Raw genomic sequence first — 24890 nt, 5'->3', positions numbered from 1 at the left:
GAAGTAACTAGTAACTATTAGTTTTATTTTTATTTACAAAACTCTGTACAAACGCTAAAAGTGGTCAAATGATAATCAATGGAAACTCTTGTCTGTTTTATTATTAATATTTTGATGTGATTCTTGCGAACTAAAGTGGATTTGTAACACTTTTACGAAAGTCAGGGAACATTGAGAAGGATTCTTCAGCATGTTTTATTCTGAGTTTGTTTTGTGAGAGCAGGAGTAACAGTAGCTGATGTCAATATTATGTCATCATCACTCTTATTAGATTCACATTAGAGTCCAATCTGAGAAGCTGGCAGTGGAGCTGAGGCCAGCAGAGGAGTGTGGAGATGCCATCTGTGTGTGTGTGTGTGTGTGTGTGTGTGTGTGTGTGTGTGTGTGTGTGTGTGTGTGTGTGTATCTGCCCCACCCAGCCTCACCCATCAGCACAACACACATCCACAAACACACAGTATATATCCAGCTATTAGCAGTGTGCTAAATCATGCTAGCAACATTTTACCTAAACATTATTGCATGTTAGCAGCAAGAAATCATGTTTAAAATGCTATATAATATTGCTAATTTGCTAAGAAACATGCTAAAGTGTGATATTACATTGGCAGAAACAAATAATCATCAAAACATGTTTATTGATGTGACGTTGCATGCTAGTAATGTGTTAATGCACTGCTAATAGTGTATTGAAACATTAGCAGTGTGCTAAATCATGCTAGCAACATTTTACTTATACAATATTTTACATTAGCAGTGAGAAATCATCTTTGAAGCCCTAAATAATATTGCTAATATGCTAAGAAACACGCTAAGGTGTGATATTACGTAGGCAGCAACATACAGTATAAATTTCAAAACATCTTTATTGATGTGGCGTTGCATGCTAGTACTGTGTGTTAAATAATGCTAATAGTGGATTGAAACATTAGCAGTGTGCTAAATCAAGCTAGCAACATTTTACCTAAGCATTATTGCATGTTAGCAGTGAGAAATCATGTTTAAAACGCTATATAATATTGCTAATTTGCTAAGAAACATGCTAAAGTGTGATATTACATAGGCAGAAACAAATAATCATCAAAACATGTTCATTGATGTGACGTTGCATGCCAGTAGTTTATTAATGCACTGCTAATAGTGTATTGAAACATTAGCAGTGTGTTAAATCATGCTAGCAACATTTTACCTATACAGTATTGTACGTTAGCAGTGATAAATCATGTTTGAAGCTCTATATAATATTGCTAATATGCTAAGAAACATGCAAAGGTGTGATGTTACATAGACAGCAACAAATAATCTTCAAAACATGTTCATTGATGTGACGTTGCATGCTGGTAGTTTGTTAAATAATGCACTGCTAATAGTGTATTGAAACATTAGCAGTGTGCTAAATCGTGCTAGAAACATTTTACCTATGCAATACTGTACGTTTGAAGCTCCGTATAATATTGCTAATATGCTAAGAAACATGTTTATTGTTGTGATGCTGAATGTTAGTAGTGTGTTAAATAATGTTAGAAACATGTTAGCAGTGTAGCGAGTCATGCTACCAGTGTGCTAAACAAGCTAGAAACATGTTAGCAGTGTGCTAAACTGTGAACAAATTGTGTCTAGTAGTAATTTCCATTTAGTTTCACTTCGTATTGTCAAAATAAGTTAGAATTGCCATTTTAGTTGATCTATTTCATAAAATTTTACCTAACTGAAAACTACTCAGATGCTAAAAGCAAATATTAATAGCCATAAGTGCATCAAAGACAGTCATAATCTTAATATTTTTGATTTCAAACAGCAAGACTTCACCACTTGACTTTATCTGGAGTTTCTGAACCAATGTGATGATAAAGAACAATGTGGGTGTTATAATAAATCAGTCGACTGAAATATTATGTAGTGCTTCCGAACGTGAAGCAAGTGTGAAAACAGCTTCCAGGACCATTTCCCGTGAACAGAACGCTATCTATATAATGGAAAAGATACAGAGAATATACTGAAGTGTTTGATTTGGTCTGGTTGACACATCGAGATGCCTCAAGAAGCCGAGTTGTCAGCCGATGTTAGTCAGCAAAACAAAACACACACACACACACACACACACACACACACACACAAAAGCACACACACACATATGCCTCCCTGGTGTGCAGGTGCAGGATCCCTTAAGTAGAGACTGAATTGAGGACTGACCTGTAATTTAACAACATGTAAGGTGCATGTGTGTCAGACCTGCAGTGTTTGATGGTCAGACGTAAATTTTGTAAATTTTCAGAAGTTTAATTTAGTCAAAAGTTTGATAGGAGAACTCTCTGGTGAAAAACTGATGCATACTGTGACATGATTTCTAAACAAATCTGATAAAGATAGTTTGTAGTATGTTTTTGGGTTTGAAACGTCTTCTAGTAAACACCGTAAAAGCTTCCATTGGTCGGTGGCAGTGATGTAAGTGGTGGCTCTGTAGCTCCACCTTTAATGACATGGAAGTCTTGATTTGATTTCAGTTCATTAGTTTTGAGCATTTTGTTTTGAAATTAAATAAAAATCATTAATAAAAATAAAAATTGTGAATGTATTTGCTGTCTATTTTAGTAATTGTAGTAAATCTCTGGTTAATTGTAGTAGTAGTTTCTGGATAAAAGTGTAAATAAAACTGTTTTTTTTCAGACACATCAATGTGTCTGGATTGTCAGGCATTTTTTGTATACACCTCTGGCTAAAACATGCTAGCAGTGTGCTAAAGCATAATAGAAAGAAATCTAAAACACGTTAGTGGTCATGTTAGAAACATGCTACATGTTGCATGTTAGTGGTGTACTAAATTCTAAAAGAAACATGCTAGCATTGTTAAAACATCAGCAGTGTGCTAAATCTTGATAGTAAGCATCTAGAGCTTCATAGCAGTTTAAAATCATTAGAAACATGCTACGTTTATGATATTACACATTAGCAGTGTGCTAAATTATTAATGAAATGTGCTATCAGTGTTAAAACATCAGCAGTGTGCTAAATCTTGATAACGTTCTACAACTTACAGTTTAAAATCATACTATAAATATGCTACTTATGTGATACTACACATTAGCAGTGTGCTAAATTACAAAAAGAAGCTGCTAGCAATGTAAAAACATCAGCAGTGTGCTAAATCTTGATAGCAACTTTCTAAAACTTAAAACAGATTAAAAGCATGTTAGAAACATGCTACATATGTGATGTTACACATTAGCAGTGTGCTAAATTGTTTTTAGAAACCATGCTAGCAATGTTAAAACATCAGCAGTGTGCTAAATCTTCATAGTAACTTTCTAAAACTTTGTAGCAGTTTAAAATCTATATTAGAAACATGCAACGTGTGATATTACATGTTAGCAGTGTGCTAAATTGTAAAAGATGCATGCTAACAATGTTAAAACATCAGCAGTGTGCTAAAGCTTGATTACAACCTTCTAAAACTTTATAGCACTTTAAAATCATGTTAGAAACATGCTACATGTGTAATATTAGATGTTAGCAGTGTGCTAAACTATAAAAAACAAGCTAGCAATAGTAAAACATTAGCTGTATGCTAAATAGAAACTTTCTAAAACGCAATACCAGTTTTAAATCATGCCAGAAACATGCTGCCTTTGTGATATAATGTTAGCAATGTGCTAAATTATAATAAAAAACATGTTATCAATGTTAAAACATTAGCAGTGTGCTAAATCTTGATAGAAACCATCTAAACAGTTTGTAACAGTTTAAAAGCATGCTAGAAACATGCTACGTATGTGATATTACATGTCAGAAGTGTGCTAAATTGTAAAAAAAAAACATGCTAGCAATGTTCAAACATCATCAGTGTGCTAAATCTTGATTGTAACTTTCTAAAACTTTATAGAAGTTTAAAATCATTAGAAACATGCTACATGTGTGATATTACATGTTAGCAGTGTGCTAAGCTATAACAAATTAGTAAAACATCAGCAGTGTGCTAAATAGTGTGCTAAATAACCTTTTAAAATGCAATAACAATTTTAAATCATGCTAGAAACATGCTACCTTTGTGATTAGGTTAGCAGTGTGCTAAATTAGGTTAGCAGTGTGCTAAATTATTTAAAAAAAAACATGTTATCAATGTTAAAACGTTAGCAGTGTGCTAAATGATGATAACAACCATCTAAAAGGTTGTAGAAGTTAAAAACCATGCTAAAACATGCTACATATTTGATAATACACCCCCAGGAGTGAAACATGCTAGAAAAATGTTAGCAATATGCTAATGTTAGTATGTTAGTAATGTAGAATCATGCTAGAAACACACTGCATGTGTGATATTACATGTTAGCATCGTGCTAAGTCATTCTTTTAATAGAAATCTTTAATTATAAATGTCTTGTCAGTTTTAGAAGTTCAGAAGTCTTGTAATAATCTCCAGCAACACTCCAGGGTTTTTCCAATGAATATTTAAACAAGTGCCCTATAAAGGGTTCAAAATTGCAGTGTTTTACTTGTGTATTGTACGCTGTGTGATTTGCTCCCACGTTTAATGTGTGCATTTTTAAATAAATAATTAAGTCCAGATACAATAAAAAGTCCTTGTTTGTTTAATCTCTAATGGTGTTATAATTGTGCAGTTGCTGATCAGCCATCTTTTTCAGCATCTAGTCAAAATCTGGTCTCGTTCCCTCCCGTTTTTGATTCCTCCTGTCGTCGTCTGCTGAACAGAGGGCTGTTTTTCTCTAACTAGGTCTGAGAGAGTGAATCCGCTCCGGCGTGTTGCTAAATATAAAGGAGGCGCCGTTTCACAGGAGGGTGCTGATTCTTCTTTCAATTCCCTCTACGCTTTAGTGTTTTCTGATTCGTCTCACAGCAGCAATGAACGTGGATAAATTAGGTGCTCGTAATTAGCCGTCATCTGGAAAGTGCAGCGCTACAGGCTTCTGCGGTCTGAGGGGCGGATTTGCATACGGTCCACAATATACTGTCCATTAGTACACCGTAAAAGGGCATTCATCTGTAGAATTATTGAGGAGCAATTTGAGTGTTATGGATGTGACATTTGGAGTAAAACTCAAATCGTAAAGTCACAGAGGAAGTATATGTTAGCGTTATATTGAAACATCAGTTTATACTTTCCCGAACTACTAACAACAGAGTTAAGGGATCAGAAAATTATCAATCTGTAAACATATTTTAGATTTAATTGAGGGGAAATAAACATGCGTTATGAGTGTGCCAAAACAAGTCTTACAGTCTACAGGGGTGGATTTAGTGAATTAGGGCCCTAAGCAATTTCAGCCATGGGGCTCAAAAGTTCTTAAATGCACCTTTCCTATTTTAATTACTTTTTAATTGATTTATTTTTCAGTTTTTCTTTCTTATATCACTCAATTACTCCTTTTTCTACATTTTTGTCTTAATGCAAAATATTAGACCTGCAACACCTTAAAAAAACACTCAAAATCATGTTGAAAGATTGCCATGGCATTCACTGTCACAATTACATATCCCAGACTACATTTCCCATGATGATTTGCACACCACAGCTGATATCAATCTGAATCATTTTACGCTGATTACACATGCTATATATACTCCATTCACCTCGTCTTTGCAGAGTCTTGTATCTCTGTATAGTGTGCATCACCAAGGCTGCGTCGGAAACCGCTTACTACTCGAGTAGGTACTACATATGAATTTGAAGGTACTACACGACAGTTGTACGAATGGAATTCGGATGTACTATATTGAGCATTTGTCATTATCACAAGATATACAACTGCACACAGTATATAAAAACAGACATTACATTGTTATTTGTAAAGTAACTTAATAATAATAATAATAGTAATAATAATAATAATAATAATAAAGACTTTTTTATTTTGAAATATTATTACAAGCTAATGAAGCTAGTTATAACCAAAATACTGTATTATTTTCACATGTACTCTGTAAGTCATGTCAGTTTTATATCACTAATATAATAAAACAACATTATATTAATATTTAACAATTTAACAATATATCGAATCTACACAACAGTTGTACGAATGGAATTCGGATGTACTATATTAAGCATTTGTCATTATCACAAGACATACAACTGCACACAGTATATAAAACAGACATTACATTGTTATTTGTAAAGTAACTTAATGATGATGATAATAATAATAATAATAATAATAATAATAATAATAATAATAATAATGTGTCATTGTGTCAGAGTTCTCACCTAACATGGTCGGTTACCTAATACGGTAAATATATTTATATATTTAATTATATTATTTTTAAAAACATTTATATACATATATATATTTTAATTAAAAAAAATAGTTTGCAAATTTCTGGAAATTACCGCCACAAAATCAGTCATTTTTATTGCAAAAATTCACAAATAAAATCGTGGAAAAACTAGGGGGTCTGCTTCAACTGTAAGTATGTCGTTTTTCACCCCAAACTCTGCTTATTTTACAAAAAAAAAAAAAAAAAACGGGTTAAAATAATTCATGCTGTTAAAAGCATTTACAATCGATTAACCGCCACGGAGCTCAGAGTAGCCCCGTCTCTAATGGTTTATAAATTATGCTTTAAAACGCAGCCGCATGCCAGTGTGTGTGTTTGCTGACACACATTCTCATGGTCCGGAGAAAAAGGCTGCTGGATAAAAATTAGACCGTGTAACGATATCCCTAAAAACATCTTCTGGTCTATCATGACTCCATTCTTTTAGCATTAAGTTTAGTTAACTTCTGACTCATTTGAATATTGACTGTGCTCATTATCAGGCCACACCCCCTCCTCATGAATATTGATGAGCAGATGGTGACGGGTGTTAATGTTAAGCGATGATGTTTGCCGGAAATAGTGCTGTGTGTGTCTGTGTGTATGTGTGTGTGTGTGTATGTGTGTGTGTGTGTGTGCGAGCAGCCAAATTCACACGTCTCAGCAGTGCAAATAAAGGAATGCACTGAATATGAAAGCAGGAATATAAGGGGATTCATGTTAATAAGTGCAATTTCACTGCAATCAACAACTCTCAAAATTAATGTGACGAAAGTAGTTGTGTCATTATTGTTGTTGTCATTATTGTTGTTGTTGTTGTTGTTGCCATTGTTGTTGTTGTTGTTATTGTAATTGTTGTTGTTGTCATTATTATAATTGTTGTTGTTGTTATTGTTATTGTCATTATTATTGTTGTTGTTGTTGGCATTATTATTATTATTATTATTATTATTGTTGTTGTTGTTGTTATTGTAATTATTGTTGTTGTTGTTGTTGTTGTTGTTGTTGTCGTTGTTGTTGTTATTGTCATTATTATTGTTGTTGTCATTATTGTTGTAGTTGTTCTTATTGTTATTGTCATTTTTATTGTTATTGTCATTGTTGTTGTTGTTATTGGCATTATTATTATTGTTGTTGTTATTGTCATTATTTTGTTGTTATTGCTAATATTATTGTTGTTGTCATTATTATTGTTGTTGTCATTATTATTGTTGTTGTTATTGTCATTATTGTTGTTGTCATTATTGTTGTTGTTATTGTCATTATTGTTGTTGTCATTATTATTGTTGTTGTTGTTGTTGTTGTTGTCATTTTTGTTGTCGTTGTTATTGTCATTATTGTTGTTGTTGTTATTATTATTGTTGTTGTTATTGTCACTATTGTTGTTGTTGTCATTATTATTGTTGTTGTTGTTGTTGTCATTATTATTGTTGTTGTTGTTGTTGTTGTTGTTGTTGTCGTTATTATTATTATCATTAAATTGAAAAGTGATTATTTATCCACAGCTTAAAACTTAAATAAAATAAACAAATATTAACAATAATAAAGCAATAACTAATAATGATTATTTATTTAATAATTAATAACAATTAGAGTTTACTGGCTGTTTAAAACAAAAATAAAATAAATATTTACATTATTGTTGTAGCAATTATTATTTTAATAAATAAAATAATAATAATTGTAAAAAATATCAAATTTTGCAATTTTCTGATTGATATTATTATTATTATTATTATTATTTTGCTTTTGAGTTGGATTATGGGACCGTGATCTTTTAAAAAAGTGATTGATATTGACAGTTTTACTAGTTTTAAGTGATCTGTTGTCTGGGTCGGTGTTGTAAATTACAGTACAAAAAACGTAATGTACTATAATGCATTTCAAAAGCTTAAATACATGAGAAAAAACATAAATGACAACATAAAGAACGCTGTAGATTTATGAATATTTTATACAGTTAGTGAATTACAAAATATAAAAACTATAAGGACATCAGTAAATGTTTTAATTCAAGAAAATGTAGACAGTATATACAGTACATAATAAACCTCCACACTTATGTTTGGCTCTGATTTGACGTTGACTTGTGGAAGTTTTGGCTCAAGCATTTACAGCTCTTGTTGTGTTCTTACCTTTGCTTAATGTCTGTTTTCTCTCCGTTTACCGCAGTAAACACTGCGGTGGCTGTAGTTTCTCTTCTCGTGTCTGATGATGTTTATTGTGGTCAAACTGAAGTGCTTTTTTCTTCAGAGCTTCAGTTCGACGCTCCACAGACCCTCACTAAACACTCAAACCAACTGTGTCTGCACTTCTGCACTCCTCTGTGCTTGATCAGTGAATGAGATCATACGAATGCATGTGAATTAGCCACTAAATCTAAAAGCTACGAGTTAGCATTAGATACTCAGACTGAACTATAAACCCAAGGGTCTGAATGTCTGCTAGTTTGCAATGAGGGTTCGAGTCTTTTCGAGGTTTTGTAAACGGCGGGTTTGGCCTTGTTAAAGCATACATGGATGAATGAGCTCGGTGTGAAACGTCCTGAGTCTTATTTTCATGGCTGGGCTCAAATCCCAGTGTTCCTCGGGGTTTCTGGACCTGCAACTGCGTCTCTTTGGCTCCGCAGGTCTATGAGGTAATAATGGGCTGCATGTTGAAGGATCGGTGAGAGGGAGAGCTGTGTGTGTGCTTGTTTTTATATCCTGGTGGGGACTTAAACCTGAATACACACACACTGTAAAACATTTATTGTTGCCTTATTATTTATTTTAGTTGAATTAATTAACTTTTCTAGTCATCTTAATTTAAATCAGTCGAACTGGCTAAACATATTTTGTTTAACGGACAAAGAAAAAATAAATCAGTTATTAGGAATGAGTTACTAAAACTATTATAGTCAGAAAATGTGTTGAAAAAAATAAATGGGGGCTAATAATCCTGACTTCAACTGAATATATTTATTATATAGGTCCCAGAAACACTAAATATTGTGATGTTTTTTATATATATTAAATATATTAAACTTCGTTAAACTGTTCTTTCATTCATTTTCCTTCGGTTTAGTCCTTTTATTCATCTGGGGTCGCCACAGCGGAATGAACCACCAACTATTCCAGCATATGTTTTGTGTAGCAGATACTAGGGCTGCACGATAACAGAAAAAATGATAATCACGGTTATTTTGCTTAAAATGTTAATCACGATTAATAATGACGATTACTCCTGTGTGTGTGTGTGTGTGTGTGTGTGTGTATATATATATATATATATATATATATATATATATATATGTATACAACAGTTCTGTCTGGTTCTTGAATCTGATTGGCTAATAGCCGTGAGATATTTAACAATATCAGCACCCATACAGCCTCTTTACCCTTTGTGTATTACTCCGCCCACATGCAGCCAGCAACAAGCAGAGACACTACAGTTTGACAAATATTACTGCTGTTAGACAACAAAATGTACTTTTGAGGCTTTTTTAGTCGAGAATGTAGTTGTTTAGATTGCAACTATGCAGTGTATTTGTAAGAATAGTGCCTAGTTTAAAATATTTATAATTTCCGAGAGAGCTCGTCGGCGGCCATTAACCTGCCATAGTGTAGTAAGTAGACCAAAGACGGTTGATGTTTTCTATCCACTAGATGGCGACAGAACCGCATAATAAGCCCTAACGCTTACAAGCTTAAAACAGTCTGATTTCTAACCACAGCAGATCAAATCAATATTAAACTGGTAAGCATACCTGCCAACATTCCCGTTTTTCCTGGGAGTATCCCGTATTTCAGACCTCTCCCGCAACCTCCCGCAACCATCACGTTTTTTATTTCTTCTGGAAAAACTCCTGTAATTTCATCCACCCCCCTCTTTGGTACTTTGCCAACTTTGGTTCAGTACCCAATCACAGTGGCCGCCCAAAACCCGCTGCATCCTATCCCGGTTCTCAACAGTGTTATTCACCCCCGAACACCCCCTCCTCCCAGTCTCTCGGATCTTCAGAGACATGTTGGCAGGTTAGACGATCTCTCACTTTTGTATGGTGCCGATTTGCTCGCATATCAGGAACGTGTGTTGTGTAGGCAGAAAGAAAGAAGCAAAGTCCGCACGTGTTTAGCGTTTTTCCTTATCGCAAACACAACAGCAGTCTGGTAGCGATTGCGTTGCTTTTTTTGGGGGGTTAATTATTGTGATATCCCGATTGCAACAGAGAAATACTGTAGACTGTAACACTGTAAAAAGATATCTCTGTAGATGGATGGCATTTCATGTCACGTTCGGCCTGATAATCTTAAAGTGTGAGCAAAATCAGCTCTTTTGTCATTACATTAGAGATTAGGCTATAGAGAAGCTTGAAGTTTGAAGAAGGCCTGTTCTAAAACAACTAAAATTTGACTAGTCATTACAATCAAAATAAAATGACAACAAATAGTTGAAACCATTGATAAAAAAGTAATGTAATATCTCAGTGATGCTAAAATATTGTCCAGTTGTATGCTAATTTTTAGTGATAATGATTCTGTAAACAAATAAAATGCAACTACGTGTTACAGTAAAATTTAGTTATTATTATTGTTATATGTTAATTATGAGCAGTGGTGTAAAGTAACTAATTACAAATACTCAAACTACTGTAATTGAGTAGTTTTTCACAGGAATTGTAATTTACTGAGTAGTTTTAAAAATGTGTACTTTTACTTACCCTTGAGTACATTTTTAGTGCAGTATTGGTACTTTTACTCCACTACTTTCCTTCAACCTGTAGTCACTATTTTATTCTTGTCTATGGGGATTAGAAAAATCAGTCCTGTGATTCCTGTCCAATCAAATCACACATATCATAGTATCATAATAGAATAGTATCATCATAGTATCATAATCATTACATCATTATGAACTACCTCAAGACATGTGCACTTTATAATTGCAGCAAATTCTTTGGAAGCATTGTCCAAGGAGATGTTCAGAATATTTAGACGCATTGACCCAGAGAAGATGAAGGATGTTTACTGTATGATGACCGAAATGGCACAGGATGTCAATATGACGTCTCATTGATGTTAAACTCTATCGTCATGGGGATATTGCATTTTTTTGGAAATGAAAATTGGGTTGACGTCACAACTTAATGCCAGGCCAACATTAATGTCCAACCTAAAACCAACCAAATATCAACGTCTAATGATGTTGTGTGGACGTTATGCCTATGACGTCTATCAGACGTTGGATTTTAGTCACCATACCTGAAGAATAAGTGTCAGTATTTGACATCAATATGACGTTGGTTTAAGATGCTTTCTCGACGTTGGATTTTGGTCACTTTCTAACAACCTAAAATCAACCAAATATCAACGTCAGTTGACGTTGTTATTGGACATCCAAATTACGTCATCCTTAGACGCTGGCTTAATGTTTAATTTTGGTCACCTGACATCACAACCTAAATCTAACCTAATATTAACGTCTTATGACGTTGTGTGTCTGCTAAATGCACTACAGAATATTACGCTTACACACACATGCACAAATTACATGTAAACACATCAGCTTTTTACAGAGTAATACTCACTACTCGCTACTTTTGAGTACTTTTGAAAGCTCTACTTTTTACTCATACTTAGAGTAATATTTACAACAGATACTTTTACTCTACTTGCACTACATTTTTAGGCGAGTAATGGTACTTTTACTTGAGTGTGATTTTTCAGTACTCTTTCCACAACTGGTGGTTAATGAGGTTTTTTGTGTTACCTCGGGATTTGTGGATTAAAAAGGAACAAAAGCTACCTGATCAACATTGCATTCCTGGAAAAAAACACTTGTAATAGACACAGTCACCTCATCCTTGTGATGCGGTATAATCCCTAAACTCCGCCCATTAAAATAACGGCTTGGTCTTTATACTGTAAAATCGTGACGATATTTAATTATTGATCGTGGGCCGCAAATATCGTTATCGCGATCATTATACGATTAATCGTGCAGCCCTAGCGGATACCCTTCCAGCTGCCCTTCCAACCCATACACACTCACACTCGAAAAGATATATTGTTTGGTCATTCAATACTTATTTAAAATGAGCTGAAACAACACAATTCTTGAGATTTTATTCGGACAACTTAATTATTTTATGTTCAATCCACGTAAATTTGTTAAAAGTGTTAACTTCATCAATTTGTGTTGGGACAACATAAATTGTGTGGAACCCTGCATTTTTTACAGTACATACACTACGGCCAATTCAGGTTATTCAATTCCCCTAAAGCGCATGTGTTTGTCAATGTACGTCTCGTGCCGACAATTGTGAGCAATCGCTTCCCATAATTCTCGCACTTGCTCTGCATATCAGTCTGGTGCGATGGCACATTTTTTCCACCGCTGCCAGACGTCTGACACTCTGGAAATAAACCTTGCAGCCTCCCAGCGCAATTATGAAGGTTAGCGTGTTAAATTTAGCCGTGGAAACATTGATGGTGAGCGGGAGCGCTGGGAGAGGTGATGAATGAGTGTGTGTGTGTGTGTGTGTTTCAGAGAGTGGAGGTGGAGGTGAGAGCGCAGGTCTTTCTCTTTCTTACACGTTTGCTAGTGTTTTCAGGCTTGTTAGCGCGAGCTCATAAATACGAGTGGCTCAGTGTGTGTCCAGGTCAGCAGCACATTGTGTGTGTGTGTGTGTGTGTGTGTGTGTGTGTGTGTGTGTGTGTGTGTGTAAACAAAAGCTTTCCTGTTTTTAGTGCTTCAGTGAAACCACGTGTGGGTGTGGGTTACGCTGTATACTCTTATATTTAAAGATACACTAATTTTTTTTTTCATTAGATTTCACAGATTTCATTTATCTGTGCCTTGATGACAGCACATAATATTTGACTATTGTTCAAGATGCTAGTATTCAGCTTAAAGTGACATTTAAAGGCTTAGCTAGGTTAATTAGGCAAGTCATTGTATAATGATGGTTCATTCTGTACACCAGAGATGCCCAAAGTAGGGCCCTCAGGTTAAAGTTGGCTCATGGTAACCTTTGATTTGGGCCGCCAATCCATCTGAAAAGAGAGAAAGAATGATTGGCACGTGGTTTTAGACAGTGATCGTCATTTCGAATTTAACGCCATCGTTTGTTTCTTTGTTTTATTGCCGAGCTACAAAAAAAACAAATGAAGTGAAGTGATTCAATTAAATACTGTAAATGAATCAGACGTTTAATTTGTAAATACTATCAGCAAACTGCACAAGACTGCGAGCGAATCAAAGCTCGACTAGTGTGTTCAGCATGGCACTTGTGTTATGCAGTAAATCGGATTGTTTATGTTTCACTGTAATAAATTAATTACAAAAATGTTATACTGCTTTAGTCAATATGATTTAAAACAATGTTTTCTAGTTCATTTTAAATATTACAGAATAAATTAGAAAGATTACCCATGGCAAATTTAATATATACGGTTTGGTACATATATTCGGCCCACATCCCTCAATCAAGTTTGCTTTTTGGCACTTTAGCCTATAGGAAAAATTTGGGAAACCCTGCTGTAGACATTGAAAACAAATTTAGCTTAAGGGGGATTAATAATATTGACCTTAGGATGGTTTTAAAAAAAAATTAAACTGCTTTTATTCTAGCCGAAATAAAACAAATAACCACGCCGCTTAAGTTTACATCAATCTATTGTGATTAAATCCTAAGCATGACAAACTATATCTCATTTTAAAGCTTAAAATGTCTAGTTTCTATTTCTGGTGCCTTGAGTTTGATAGATATTATTGAGAAACTGTTATTTATTCATTTCTTAACATAATAGTATTAATAACTCATTTCTAATAACTGATTTGTTTTATCTTTGCCATGATGACAGCACTTAATATTTGACTAGATATTATTCAAGATACTAGTATACATCTTAAAGTGATATTTAAAGGCTTAAATAGGGTAATTAGGTTAAAGTTAGGGTAATTAGGCAAGTCATTGTATATCGATGGTTTGTTTGTAGATGAAAAAAATATATACTGCCAAATTGGGCTTATTGACCTTAAAATGTTTGTTTTTTTTTTATTAAAAATGCTTTTATTGTAGCCGAAATAAAACAAGACTTTCTCCAGAAGAAAAAATATTACTGTGATATTTGAATTAAAATGAATAGATGAATAGTTTTTGACATTTTTGACCTCTTAATTGTCACCGTGCTGCCACCGGGACACTTACGTTTACATCACCCTTTTGCAATTAAATCCTAATCAAAGCATGACAAACTAAATATCATTTGAAATCTTAATATGTCTAGTTTCCATTTCTGGAAAACTTTCCGTGTGTTCGGTAGATATTACTGAGCAACCGTTATTTAGTCATTTGCAGCAAGGATGCTCATCAGAGTCGTAATAAATTACTTTGCTACAGCAATCAACATGCTTAGATGTTTTTAGATGTTTATTAAACTCAAATACCACCAAATTATTTTTAAATTGCATCTCTACCTTACAAGTATTGTTAAAAGTATGAAAAAATACAGTTTATAATCCTCAAAACTTGGGGGGCGCCATTGTATGTTCGCCAATAGAAACTGGTTGGTCATCCAGTGGTCATGTTTGGTACTGCGGCCAAACAAAATCTTACTGAAAGCTAATTTTTTTGAGATATCAACTTCAAATTTGGAATATAATTTGGTCAGATATTTATCCCATGATGCAAAGCGAGAAAATTCATGAATGGGAGTGAAGTCATAACAAATAGCAGATATAGTACGTCTGAAAACCATTGATGCTACTCACATTCATACAATATAGAATGTACTATTCTAAATGTTGTGTAGTAAACTGTCTGTTGCTCTCCTCTTCCGCAGTCCAGTGCTGTGAAATGAGACTCAGCCCTTCTATAAATGGCTTGTCAGAGATTGTGAGGTGTTTTTTTTTTTTTCTTTAAGCTGCATGAAACGACAGGATGAGAGCGAACGCATGGCTGTGAATTATGGATTGTGAGTCTCGCTTCTCGAGGTTACAGCAACTCTTGATGTAAAACCTGCTGCCGTGGGAAACTTTTGAACCTGCTGAGGCATCAAATATAACGTGTATTGTGCATGCATATTATATCTGTACTGGCAGATTCACGTTTTCTGTCGGATGACCTCATCGCTGACTATGCACAAATCCCTCATAAAACAAATGCTATAGTTTATGTTCAAATAATATAGTCGTGCAATTAAAATGGTGAATCTATCATGAAGTAATGTAGCATCTATTGTCAGTTGGTTTAATTTTTTGGCTAATAATTTGTAATATTATTGTCCAATCTATAAAACTATAACTGTAATCTTAAGGATTAACAAGTATCCAGGAGTTTAAATGTAAAAATTCTGGTAAATTATGAACTTATTAAAATTATGTACATGAGCAATATCACGAGTAGCAGTGCGATATGGCTGTATATCGGCACTGCTTGAAGGTGTGCGTCGGCTCGAGGCTGCAGGCAGAGTGCCTTAGTGTCCCACCAGTGACGATATATAGCCATATCGCACTGCTACGATTGTGATATTGCGTTTATACAACAGTTCGACAGCATAATCGTGTGTATAAAAAAGAAAATCAAACAAGAAGAGTCTAAAAACCCTTTTGTATGAAGAACTACTTTCTTCCACCGTTCATTCTCATCTGCAGCTGACGTCAGAACAACAGAAACCGTTGCTCATTCACCAACATCACTTTAGTGTTGAATGATTCTCTAGCGTAATGTCTAAAAGGATGACAAAACAGGTGATTTTGCTCAAATTTTAAGATTATAAGACTGAACAGCATGAAATGCCATCAGTCTACAGAGATTTCCCAGTATTTATCTGTTGCAATCGGGAGATCACAATAATTAACCCCGAAACAGCCAAAGCCAACACTACCAGATTACGATGGTACAAATACAGCACTACTATGGCAAGCCATTTTGACTTTTATTCATTCTCAGGATATGTATTCTTGATATCAACAATTCAGTTCTTGATATCAAATAAGGTAGTTGTTGATATCAATATTACATTTCAACTAGTAACAACGTTAAATCTTGATATCAGCCATGATGTCACCATTCGCAGAAATACAATTGTTGATATCAAGAATGTATAGCTTGTTATCAAGACAAAATGGCTATTTTTATTGCTTAGCCGGATATGAATTGTTCATGTCAAGAATTAAATTGTTGATATCAAGAATCCAAATTCTTGATATCAACAACTTAATTGTTAATATCCAGAATGCGAATTGTTGATATCGGGAATTGCATTTCCACTAGTAACAATGTTAATCCTTGATATCAACAATTCAGTTTCACTAGTTAAAATGTTTATTCTTGATATCAGAAACTAAATTTCAATTAGTAAGAATTATAGTTCTTGATATCTGTAATTGTATTTTCACTAGTTAAATGTCACCATAGGCTGCCATTCAAATTTAATTGTTGATATCAAGAATGAATATCTTTACTAGTTGAAAAGTATTTATTGATATCAACAATTTAATTCCTGATATCAACAATTAAATTATTGATATCAAGAATTGCATTTTAACTAGTAAGAAATCAATTCTTGATGTCAACAATTAAATTTCAATGGCAGCTTATGATGACATTTAACTAGTGAAAATTAAATTTTTGATATCAACTATTACATTTATAATATCAACAATTACCTTTTTGATATCAAGAACACATATCCTGAGAATGAATAAAAGGCGAAACGGCATGCCATAGCACTACAACACACAAAAGAGGGAGTTTTTTTCTCCCCTAAGCACTTATCATGCGGTCTTTGTCGCCATCTTGTGGCAGAACATCAACCGTCATTGTTCTGCTCAGACAGGCTAATGGCTGCAGATCTGCTGGATCTCCAAAATTATGAATATTTAAAATAGGCACTGTCCTTATAAATAAACTGCATAATTCTAATCTAAACAACTACATTCTTGCCTAAAAAAGCCTCAAAAGTACATTATGTTGTCCAACAACTGCAATATTTGTCCAACTGTGGTGAGTTTATTGACCTGCTGTCACTCTATGTGGGCGGAGTAATACAGAATAGTTAAGAGGCTATATGAGTGCTGATACTGCAGAATATCGCACAGCTATCTAATCAGATTCGATATATTGTTAAATTGTTAAATATTATTATAATGTTGTTATATTATATTAGTGATATAAAACTGACATGACTTACAGAGTACATGTGAAAATAATACAGTATTTTGGTTATAACTAGCTTCATTAGCTTGTAATAATATTTCAAAATAAAGTCTTTATTATTATTATTATTATTATTATTATTATTATCATCATTATTATTAAATTACTTTACAAATAACAATGTAATGTCTGTTTTTATATACTGTGTGCAGTTGTATGTCTTGTGATAATGACAAATGCTCAATATAGTACATCCGAATTCCATTTGTACAACTATCGTGTAGTATATTCAAATTCATATGTAGTACCTACTCGAGTAGTAAGCGGTTTCCGACACAGCCTTGGTAATGCACACTATACAGAGATACAAGACTCTGCAAAGACGAGGTGAATGGAGTATATATAGCATGTGTAATCAGCGTAAAATGATTCAGATTGATATCAGCTGTGGTGTGCAAATCATCATGGGAAATGTAGTCTGGGATATGTAATCGTGACAGTGAATGCCATGGCAATCTTTCAACATGATTTTGAATGTTTTTTTTTAAGGTGTTGCACTCAAGTTATAAATAACAGCGACAGGTCTAGTTTGAAGAGTTTCAGTGGATGGTAAAATTGTGGCTGAAGTCAGACTTTACTGTGTTCACTCATCATTCTCTCTCTGTCTCTCGCAGGTCTGTGTTTGAGCCCGAGTCTTCCTCCGCTCTCAGTGATGGACTAAACCTGAGCAGTGTGTGTGTGTGAGTGTGAGTGTGTATGTGTGTGTGTGTGTGTGTGTGTCAGGAGCATGACTGTGAGGCGGTTGCTGCTCAACTACCATTGAGAACACAAAAAGTAAGGAAACCTTCAGTCTTCATTTAGTCACATGCTATAAATTCGGTATCACTTTATTTTGATGGTCACTTTTGGACGTTTAATTGACTGAATTACATCGCAACTACTTTCAAATGTCAATTTACACTAACCCGAACTCAACTTAATGGTCTACTTATGGTCGAATGAGAGTTAGTTGCCATATAGTTGCAATGTTACTGCAATAATCAACAAGATATGTTAAAGGGAATATCAAATTCAAAATAAAGTCATACATAAAATAATATTTGATCATTTATATTTTGATTTTTTTAGAATGTATAGGTCATATACATGTTGTTTATGCGTATTTCAGTCACACCTTATAATAATAGTTCATTAATTACAATATCATTATTCATTAGATATACTTTACAAATGCACAACCATAGCACCTCAGTATGCTGTTCTGATATTTAATAGGCTATTATAGACAGTTATAAACAATACAAATTGTACATCTTCCCAACAGGACACAAGATTCTCAAATTATAAATAACCTCTTGGATGTATTTACAATGTAATGTCAATGTAATGACATAGTAACTACAATGTAATGACAAAGTAATTGCATCCAAGATAAACGTATTTAATTACGTGTGTACTGCGTATATTTACCTGTATAACTATAATTTAGAAATATTGTACATGAAATATAGAAAACACATTTACAATACTATCCTAAATGTAATTGCAATGTTAAAACAATGTGGTTACAATGTTATATCATGCAATTACAAAGTTATAACAATGTAATTACAAAGTTATAACAATGTAATTACATCCAAAATAAACGTTTGTAATTACATATGTACTGCATATATTTACGCAAAAATACACTGCAAATAAAAAATCTACAAAGAAGTTTTAGGTTTATAAATAATATCTTGTATGTAATCACATCATAATTGCAATATAATGACATAGTAGTTACAATGCAATGACACAGTAATTACATACAAGATAAAAGTTTATAGTTACTTGTGTACAGTGTATATTTACATATATAACTATATAATTTACAAATATTGTACATGAAATATTGAAAACACATTTACGATACTGTCTTACATGTAATTACAGTTCTATAACAATATATTTACAATGTTATAACAATGTTAAAACAATGTATTTACAATATATTTACAATGTTATAACTATGTAATTATAATGTAATGACTGTAATTACATCCAAAAGAAAAGTTTGTAATTATAAATGTACTGCAAATGTTTACGTATAAATACACAAATACTGTACATAAAACATACAATGGCCAAATTAAGACTCAAAATCACCCCAGAGTGGATGAAAACGTCCCCAACAGCACACAAGGGTTAAGGAAAAACTCATTTTGACTCATTATTTCTGAAAACAAATCCTTTTTTACTTGTCTAGAAAACGCTTCTTGATTTACAAATGTGTAGATATTGTGACTAGAAACAGGACAAACAATCTAACTAAGAAAAACTTGCTTTGCATCTGTGTTAGTGGGAAGTGAATTGTTTCTTCGCTGTGGGCTGTGGACATTCCTCTCATTTCTATGCCACGTTTCGCTCGTGTGTGTGTGTGTGTGTGTAAGCTGATGGCGGTCGGTTCGAGCATCTGACACACAGTCTGAACAGTCCTCTGTTATTGCTCCCGGCTGTAGGTGTTTCTGTCCAGCGGGTACAGCAGGGTTCGCTCTGATCTCACCAGCATCAAAACAAAGACACATTTGACAAAAAGGCCTTGAGCAGAATGTCACAGCCAACGTGACCCAGCGCACAAATCCCACATCTCCGTGTGGAAACATCACACCAGGCTGACCACTGCGACACTCACACCACACTGCCATCAAAACACGCTCATTTCTGAAGCGCCACTGAGCAACTCCAGCGTTATGGATGTGTTAAAAACTCACAACATTAATTCAGAGGAGGTATATGTTAGCCTTATATTGAAACGTCTGTTTATATTTGACAAAACTACTAACCACAGAGTTACGAGATCAGAAAATGAGGAAAGTAAACATGTTGTGACCATTGAAGGATTAATAAACATGCAAATCATGGTCACTGATAATTTATGTTGTGTGCGTGTTTGAATTGAGATCCTGATCTTGACCTGGGGTGCGTTTCCCAAACAATGACGTAACTCGTGGCTGAAATATCATAGTACGATGCATCTTTTGGGAAAAGAATGATCCATCGTTTGAACCACGTTAGTTATAACGTAAAACACCCATAATGATGCTCTAAATGCAACCTAGGCTCATTCTGAGAACGTAGTCCCGGGGACGTTTCTGGAGACTGCGAAATACGTAGCCAGGGGTACGTACGGCTGCATTTCATTTTTTTTAAGTGAACGCTGCGGGGCGGTGTGACGCTGTTTCTCTCGCCTCCGTGTGGAGGGCTTTCCCGCTGCAACCAGTTTGTCCGGTTAGCTCTTCGTGTACTCTGGCGGATTCGAGGCGCAGAGAGGGGCTGACCACGACGACGACCGGGTTCGAGTCCGGGGAAGAGCGGTTCCAGAAATCAGGTAAGAAAACAAAAACAAAATCCAAAAAATGAAGCGAACAAGTTCGTCACAGGGTGAGAATGTGGTCAAAATCCGAAAACGTGGTAAAAATCAGACGAGGGCTTTTCTTTTTCTGGACGGCTTTTGTGAATCGTCGTTGGTTGAGTTTAGGGACGGAGGAGGGTGGGTCAGCCGATTGGTCGGCACATGGTCAATCATTCTGTCATCCAGGCAGACAGGCAGAAGGTCGTTCGACAGTGGTCTCTAGTGGGTTCACGCGAGAACGGCGTGGGAAAAAGCACGCACAGTGGCCTCTCGCGGATTCGCAAAAACAAAAACTGCAAAAATACGTACCTCCCGGGACGTATTTCGCGGTCTCCAGAAACGTCCCCGGGACTACGTTCTCAGAATGAGCCTGGGTTGTCTAAATGAGGTGGAGGAACTACTTCTTTAGAGAAAAACAACATAATTTCTTTGTGCAAATTATATTGTTTTTGTAACAAATGGGTGACAGAGACAACGGTAGGATCCAAGTGCAGGTTTATTCGGTAGTCAGGCAAGCAAGGGTCAACACAGGTGCAAACAGATGAATAAAGGCAAATCCAGAATCATAGTCACTATAACAGGCGAGAGGTCGGAAGGCAGGCAGTGAACATGGACAAACAGACAAACTTGGCAAGGGTCAAAACACGGAGAAACAAGATTAAGGAAACCGCGTTGAATTGTCACTTTACAGGTAAACAAGACTCGGCAATGTGAATGACGTTCACGCGTGTGCTGCTTAAGTAGTGTGGAAATCAGTCCAGAAGCAGCATCAGCTGTGGGAGCCCAATCAGTGGAGACTTGGAGCAGGTGTGTGCGTGTGGCATGACTGAATATGTAGTTCATAAGATGTATTCCATGAGGAAGTGAGTGCTTAACAGCGGCCTCTGGTGGTTAGAGATCGCTGGTAATCATGACAGTTTTACACGCACACACATTTAGAAAAAAAAAACTATTCGATATTAGTTTTGATAAAAACATGCACTCGTTTTCCATATTTATTTAAAGGCCACAAAGTTTACCTCTTTTTCATGATTTAATATTAATATTATGGTTCTTCTGAGTGTGCTAGTTTAGGTTCAGTTTAAAAAAAACTCAGATTTTTTTATTATAATGTGTTAAAAAGTGTCATGTTGGGGGCGTGTCCACAGTTCGCTGATTTATGGGTGTGTTGCTTCACATGTAAATTAGTTTCAGCTTCCCGCCAACATAACAAGGGGGCGGGGCCAACAGAGTCTGACAGGCAGACAGAGAAGAAGCAGGAGAGAGAGGATCACCATTCAGTCGTACATGTACGACTCTGACACAGACCAAGCAGAGAGTACAAAATCATTTGTGTCTTTGTACAGTTTTACAGCCAACTGTGTGCTAGTTTCAAGTGCCGAGCTTGTACACAGAAACTAATAACCACGCACGCTGAATTAACTTTGACTGAGGCACCGGATGCGCCGCTCGAAGCCGCGACACGGCACACCAGACACTCTCTGTGGCGCGGCAGAAACATGAAGTGTCCCGAATCGTCGCGCCACGCGTTTTTGAATTCTAAACATAGGTTTCTGCAGCGGTCTGCGGCGCCCAGCCGTCGGCTTGAGTGTACCCTGATAGAAACCGATGTTTAGAATTGTAAAACGCATGCTAGTTAAGATCACAGGGAGCTTCTGGGATCGCGAGAAATGCAAACGGCTGAAGTATAAGGTAGACTCAATGAGAAGTACACATGTTTGCAAACCTACCTAAAGATACAACCAATAATTCCGATTAGAGCGATAATGTGGAGAATATTGATCTTGTGTTGAGCCCAATGAGCCTTGCATCTAAAAATAGAGCTAGCGTGTTCCTTTAGTGATATCGCTTCCACTCACGCTGAAAATGGCGGACGTGAATCAACAAACTGAGGATATGATGACGCGCCTGTCAATCAATATTGGTGGGCGGGGGGACCGCTCTCTTACGTAAAGTTGCGGTCGGTTTGAAAACCGCTCCAATTGGTCCACCGTTTTTATGTTGTTAAATTGAAAAAAAAAAGCACTGGGTGTGCTTATTTCACCCCAATATGACAGTCTATACACCATACATGCACATATGTCTGTCCAAACAGCCTGAAAAGTACATTTTTCACCATAGGTGCCCTTTAAATATATGTAAACGGCACACATAGAGCCTGTGTTTCCTTTACAAATATTATTGAGAATAATACATATTCCATTCTAAAACATAAAATCACTTACAAAAGCTAACACGTATTCTAAAATCCCATATAAATAAATAAATAAATAAATAAATAAATAAATAAATAAATAAATATGTATGTGATTAAACGGCACTCATGCATGTTTTCTGCTGTGGTTTGTGTGTTATTGACTGATCTGATGTGTGTGTTGTTTTGCGCAGATGCGAGTGTGAAGCTGCAGGTCAGGCAGCACAGCCACATGATCCCATGACTCTGGACATGGACGCGGTCCTGTCAGACTTTGTTCGGTCCACAGGGGCAGAACCGGGTCTGGCACGAGACCTGCTGGAAGGTAAGAGACCCCATCGGGACTTTGTTTCTGAATGTTAAAGTCCGCATGAACTGTAAGCTGCGACTGTTGTTGTTTTTTTCATATTGTAACGCAGCTGCTAGAGAAGCAGAATATTAAATGAGAAAACAGTGGGCGTGGCCTGTTTTTTCTACTGCGAGCTGATTGGATGTAGTAAAGTAGGCGTTTCATTCAGAAAGATGAGGAAAAGGGTTTGTGGAGAGTTATTAACAGACTCCTCCTCCTCAACATTTCCGTTATCAAATCTGACAGCTGGAGAGGCGTGGTTAAGTATGTTAGCCACGCCCAATCTAGCCAGACCTAATCTGTCAATTTAACTAAAAACAAACTGGAAGTGCTGTTTTTGGATGGGTTTTCTTTTTGATTTTGACATTTTTTTCTTAATGAGATGCTCAGATGAATTGTTCACCACAAAACTAGCAATGTGAGCTAACAAAATCAATATGGTTAGTTTTGATTTCATGTGTACTTTAAACCAAATACTGAACATTCATCATATTGTATTTTTGTCATATTGTATCTAAGCTTGTGCATCTCTTAAAATCCTGTACATTTGAATGTTAAATGGATCCAAATCTGTTTACATTGTTACGACCTTTTCAGGTCTAGGGATGTGACCGTAACAGAAAACGAATGATTGGTGGTGGGTGATGTGTAATGGCTAGAAAAAAAAGAGAGATTGATAACTCATCTCCTCAAACAGAATTTCTAGAGACTTAAACACAAGGTCAAATCAAGAAAAGAGAGGTTTATTTACATATCAAAGTATAACAAAAGAAAACAGGGTATTAATTCAGAAGGGGGCAAGGCCAAAACAACAAGCAAGCTAACTCCTAATATGAACTTGCTAATCTGAAATAAAAAGAAACTAAAATACATAAACTCCCTCTACTAACATAAACAGGAGAAAACTGATTCAAAACAAAATGGCACCCACCTTCCTACTTAACCCTCAAAACAAACAAATCAACCAGACTCACTTCTCTTTGGGTGAATTATTAGATATTAAGAAGATCACTGAAAGTAGAAGTCTGCCTTAAATAGCTTCGCCACACTGTAAATATTGAAGTCAAATCAAATTTTGAAAGCTCTAACAACCACAAGGTCTGTATGTGGCGAACAGTTCAGCCACTGCACAATCTAGCCACCACCGACAGTGGTTTGAAGTGTAGATCAGGTTAAATACTCTCTCTCCTCTCCTAACAGCCAATCACTGGAAAGATCCAATGATCGCTACCAGGTGGACACAGTTACTTAAGAGAGAGCACACGCTGAATCAAAATGTGATTCTATAAAGAATTGTAGCGACTACAACTTAAGGGGTAATACGTCCAATCAAGGACACAGGTCCGTTCCTTTTAAAATGAGTGCAGGCAGAAACGTGGGAAACAATTTATAAAAATACTAAAGTTATTAAAGTTCAAGCAATAGTGTACACTCGCATAAAATCAACAACAATTAAACGCACATTTCCTAACTATGAGCAACAGTAATCAAATCATAATAAAATCAACAATTAAAAGCACACTTAACCCAG

General features: G+C 35.4%; 1 protein-coding gene across 1 annotated transcript in view; it reads left to right on the top strand.

Annotated features, from left to right (window-relative positions):
* The window catches only part of otud7a (OTU deubiquitinase 7A), a 124775-nt gene that overhangs the window by 31022 nt on the left and 68863 nt on the right, over positions 1-24890 (top strand). The window contains exons 2-3 of the mRNA XM_056451862.1: positions 18097-18256; positions 23205-23335. Of these exons, the coding sequence (XP_056307837.1) occupies positions 23251-23335 (85 nt within the window). The 5' untranslated portion in view covers positions 18097-18256; positions 23205-23250. The remainder of the gene's footprint in view (positions 1-18096; positions 18257-23204; positions 23336-24890) is intronic.

The sequence above is a fragment of the Danio aesculapii genome, chromosome 25 (assembly GCF_903798145.1).
Source record: "Danio aesculapii chromosome 25, fDanAes4.1, whole genome shotgun sequence".
Classification (NCBI taxonomy): Eukaryota; Metazoa; Chordata; class Actinopteri; order Cypriniformes; family Danionidae; genus Danio; species Danio aesculapii.
The sequence above is the reverse complement of the archived record's forward strand: the minus strand, read 5'-3'. Positions and strand labels throughout refer to the sequence as shown.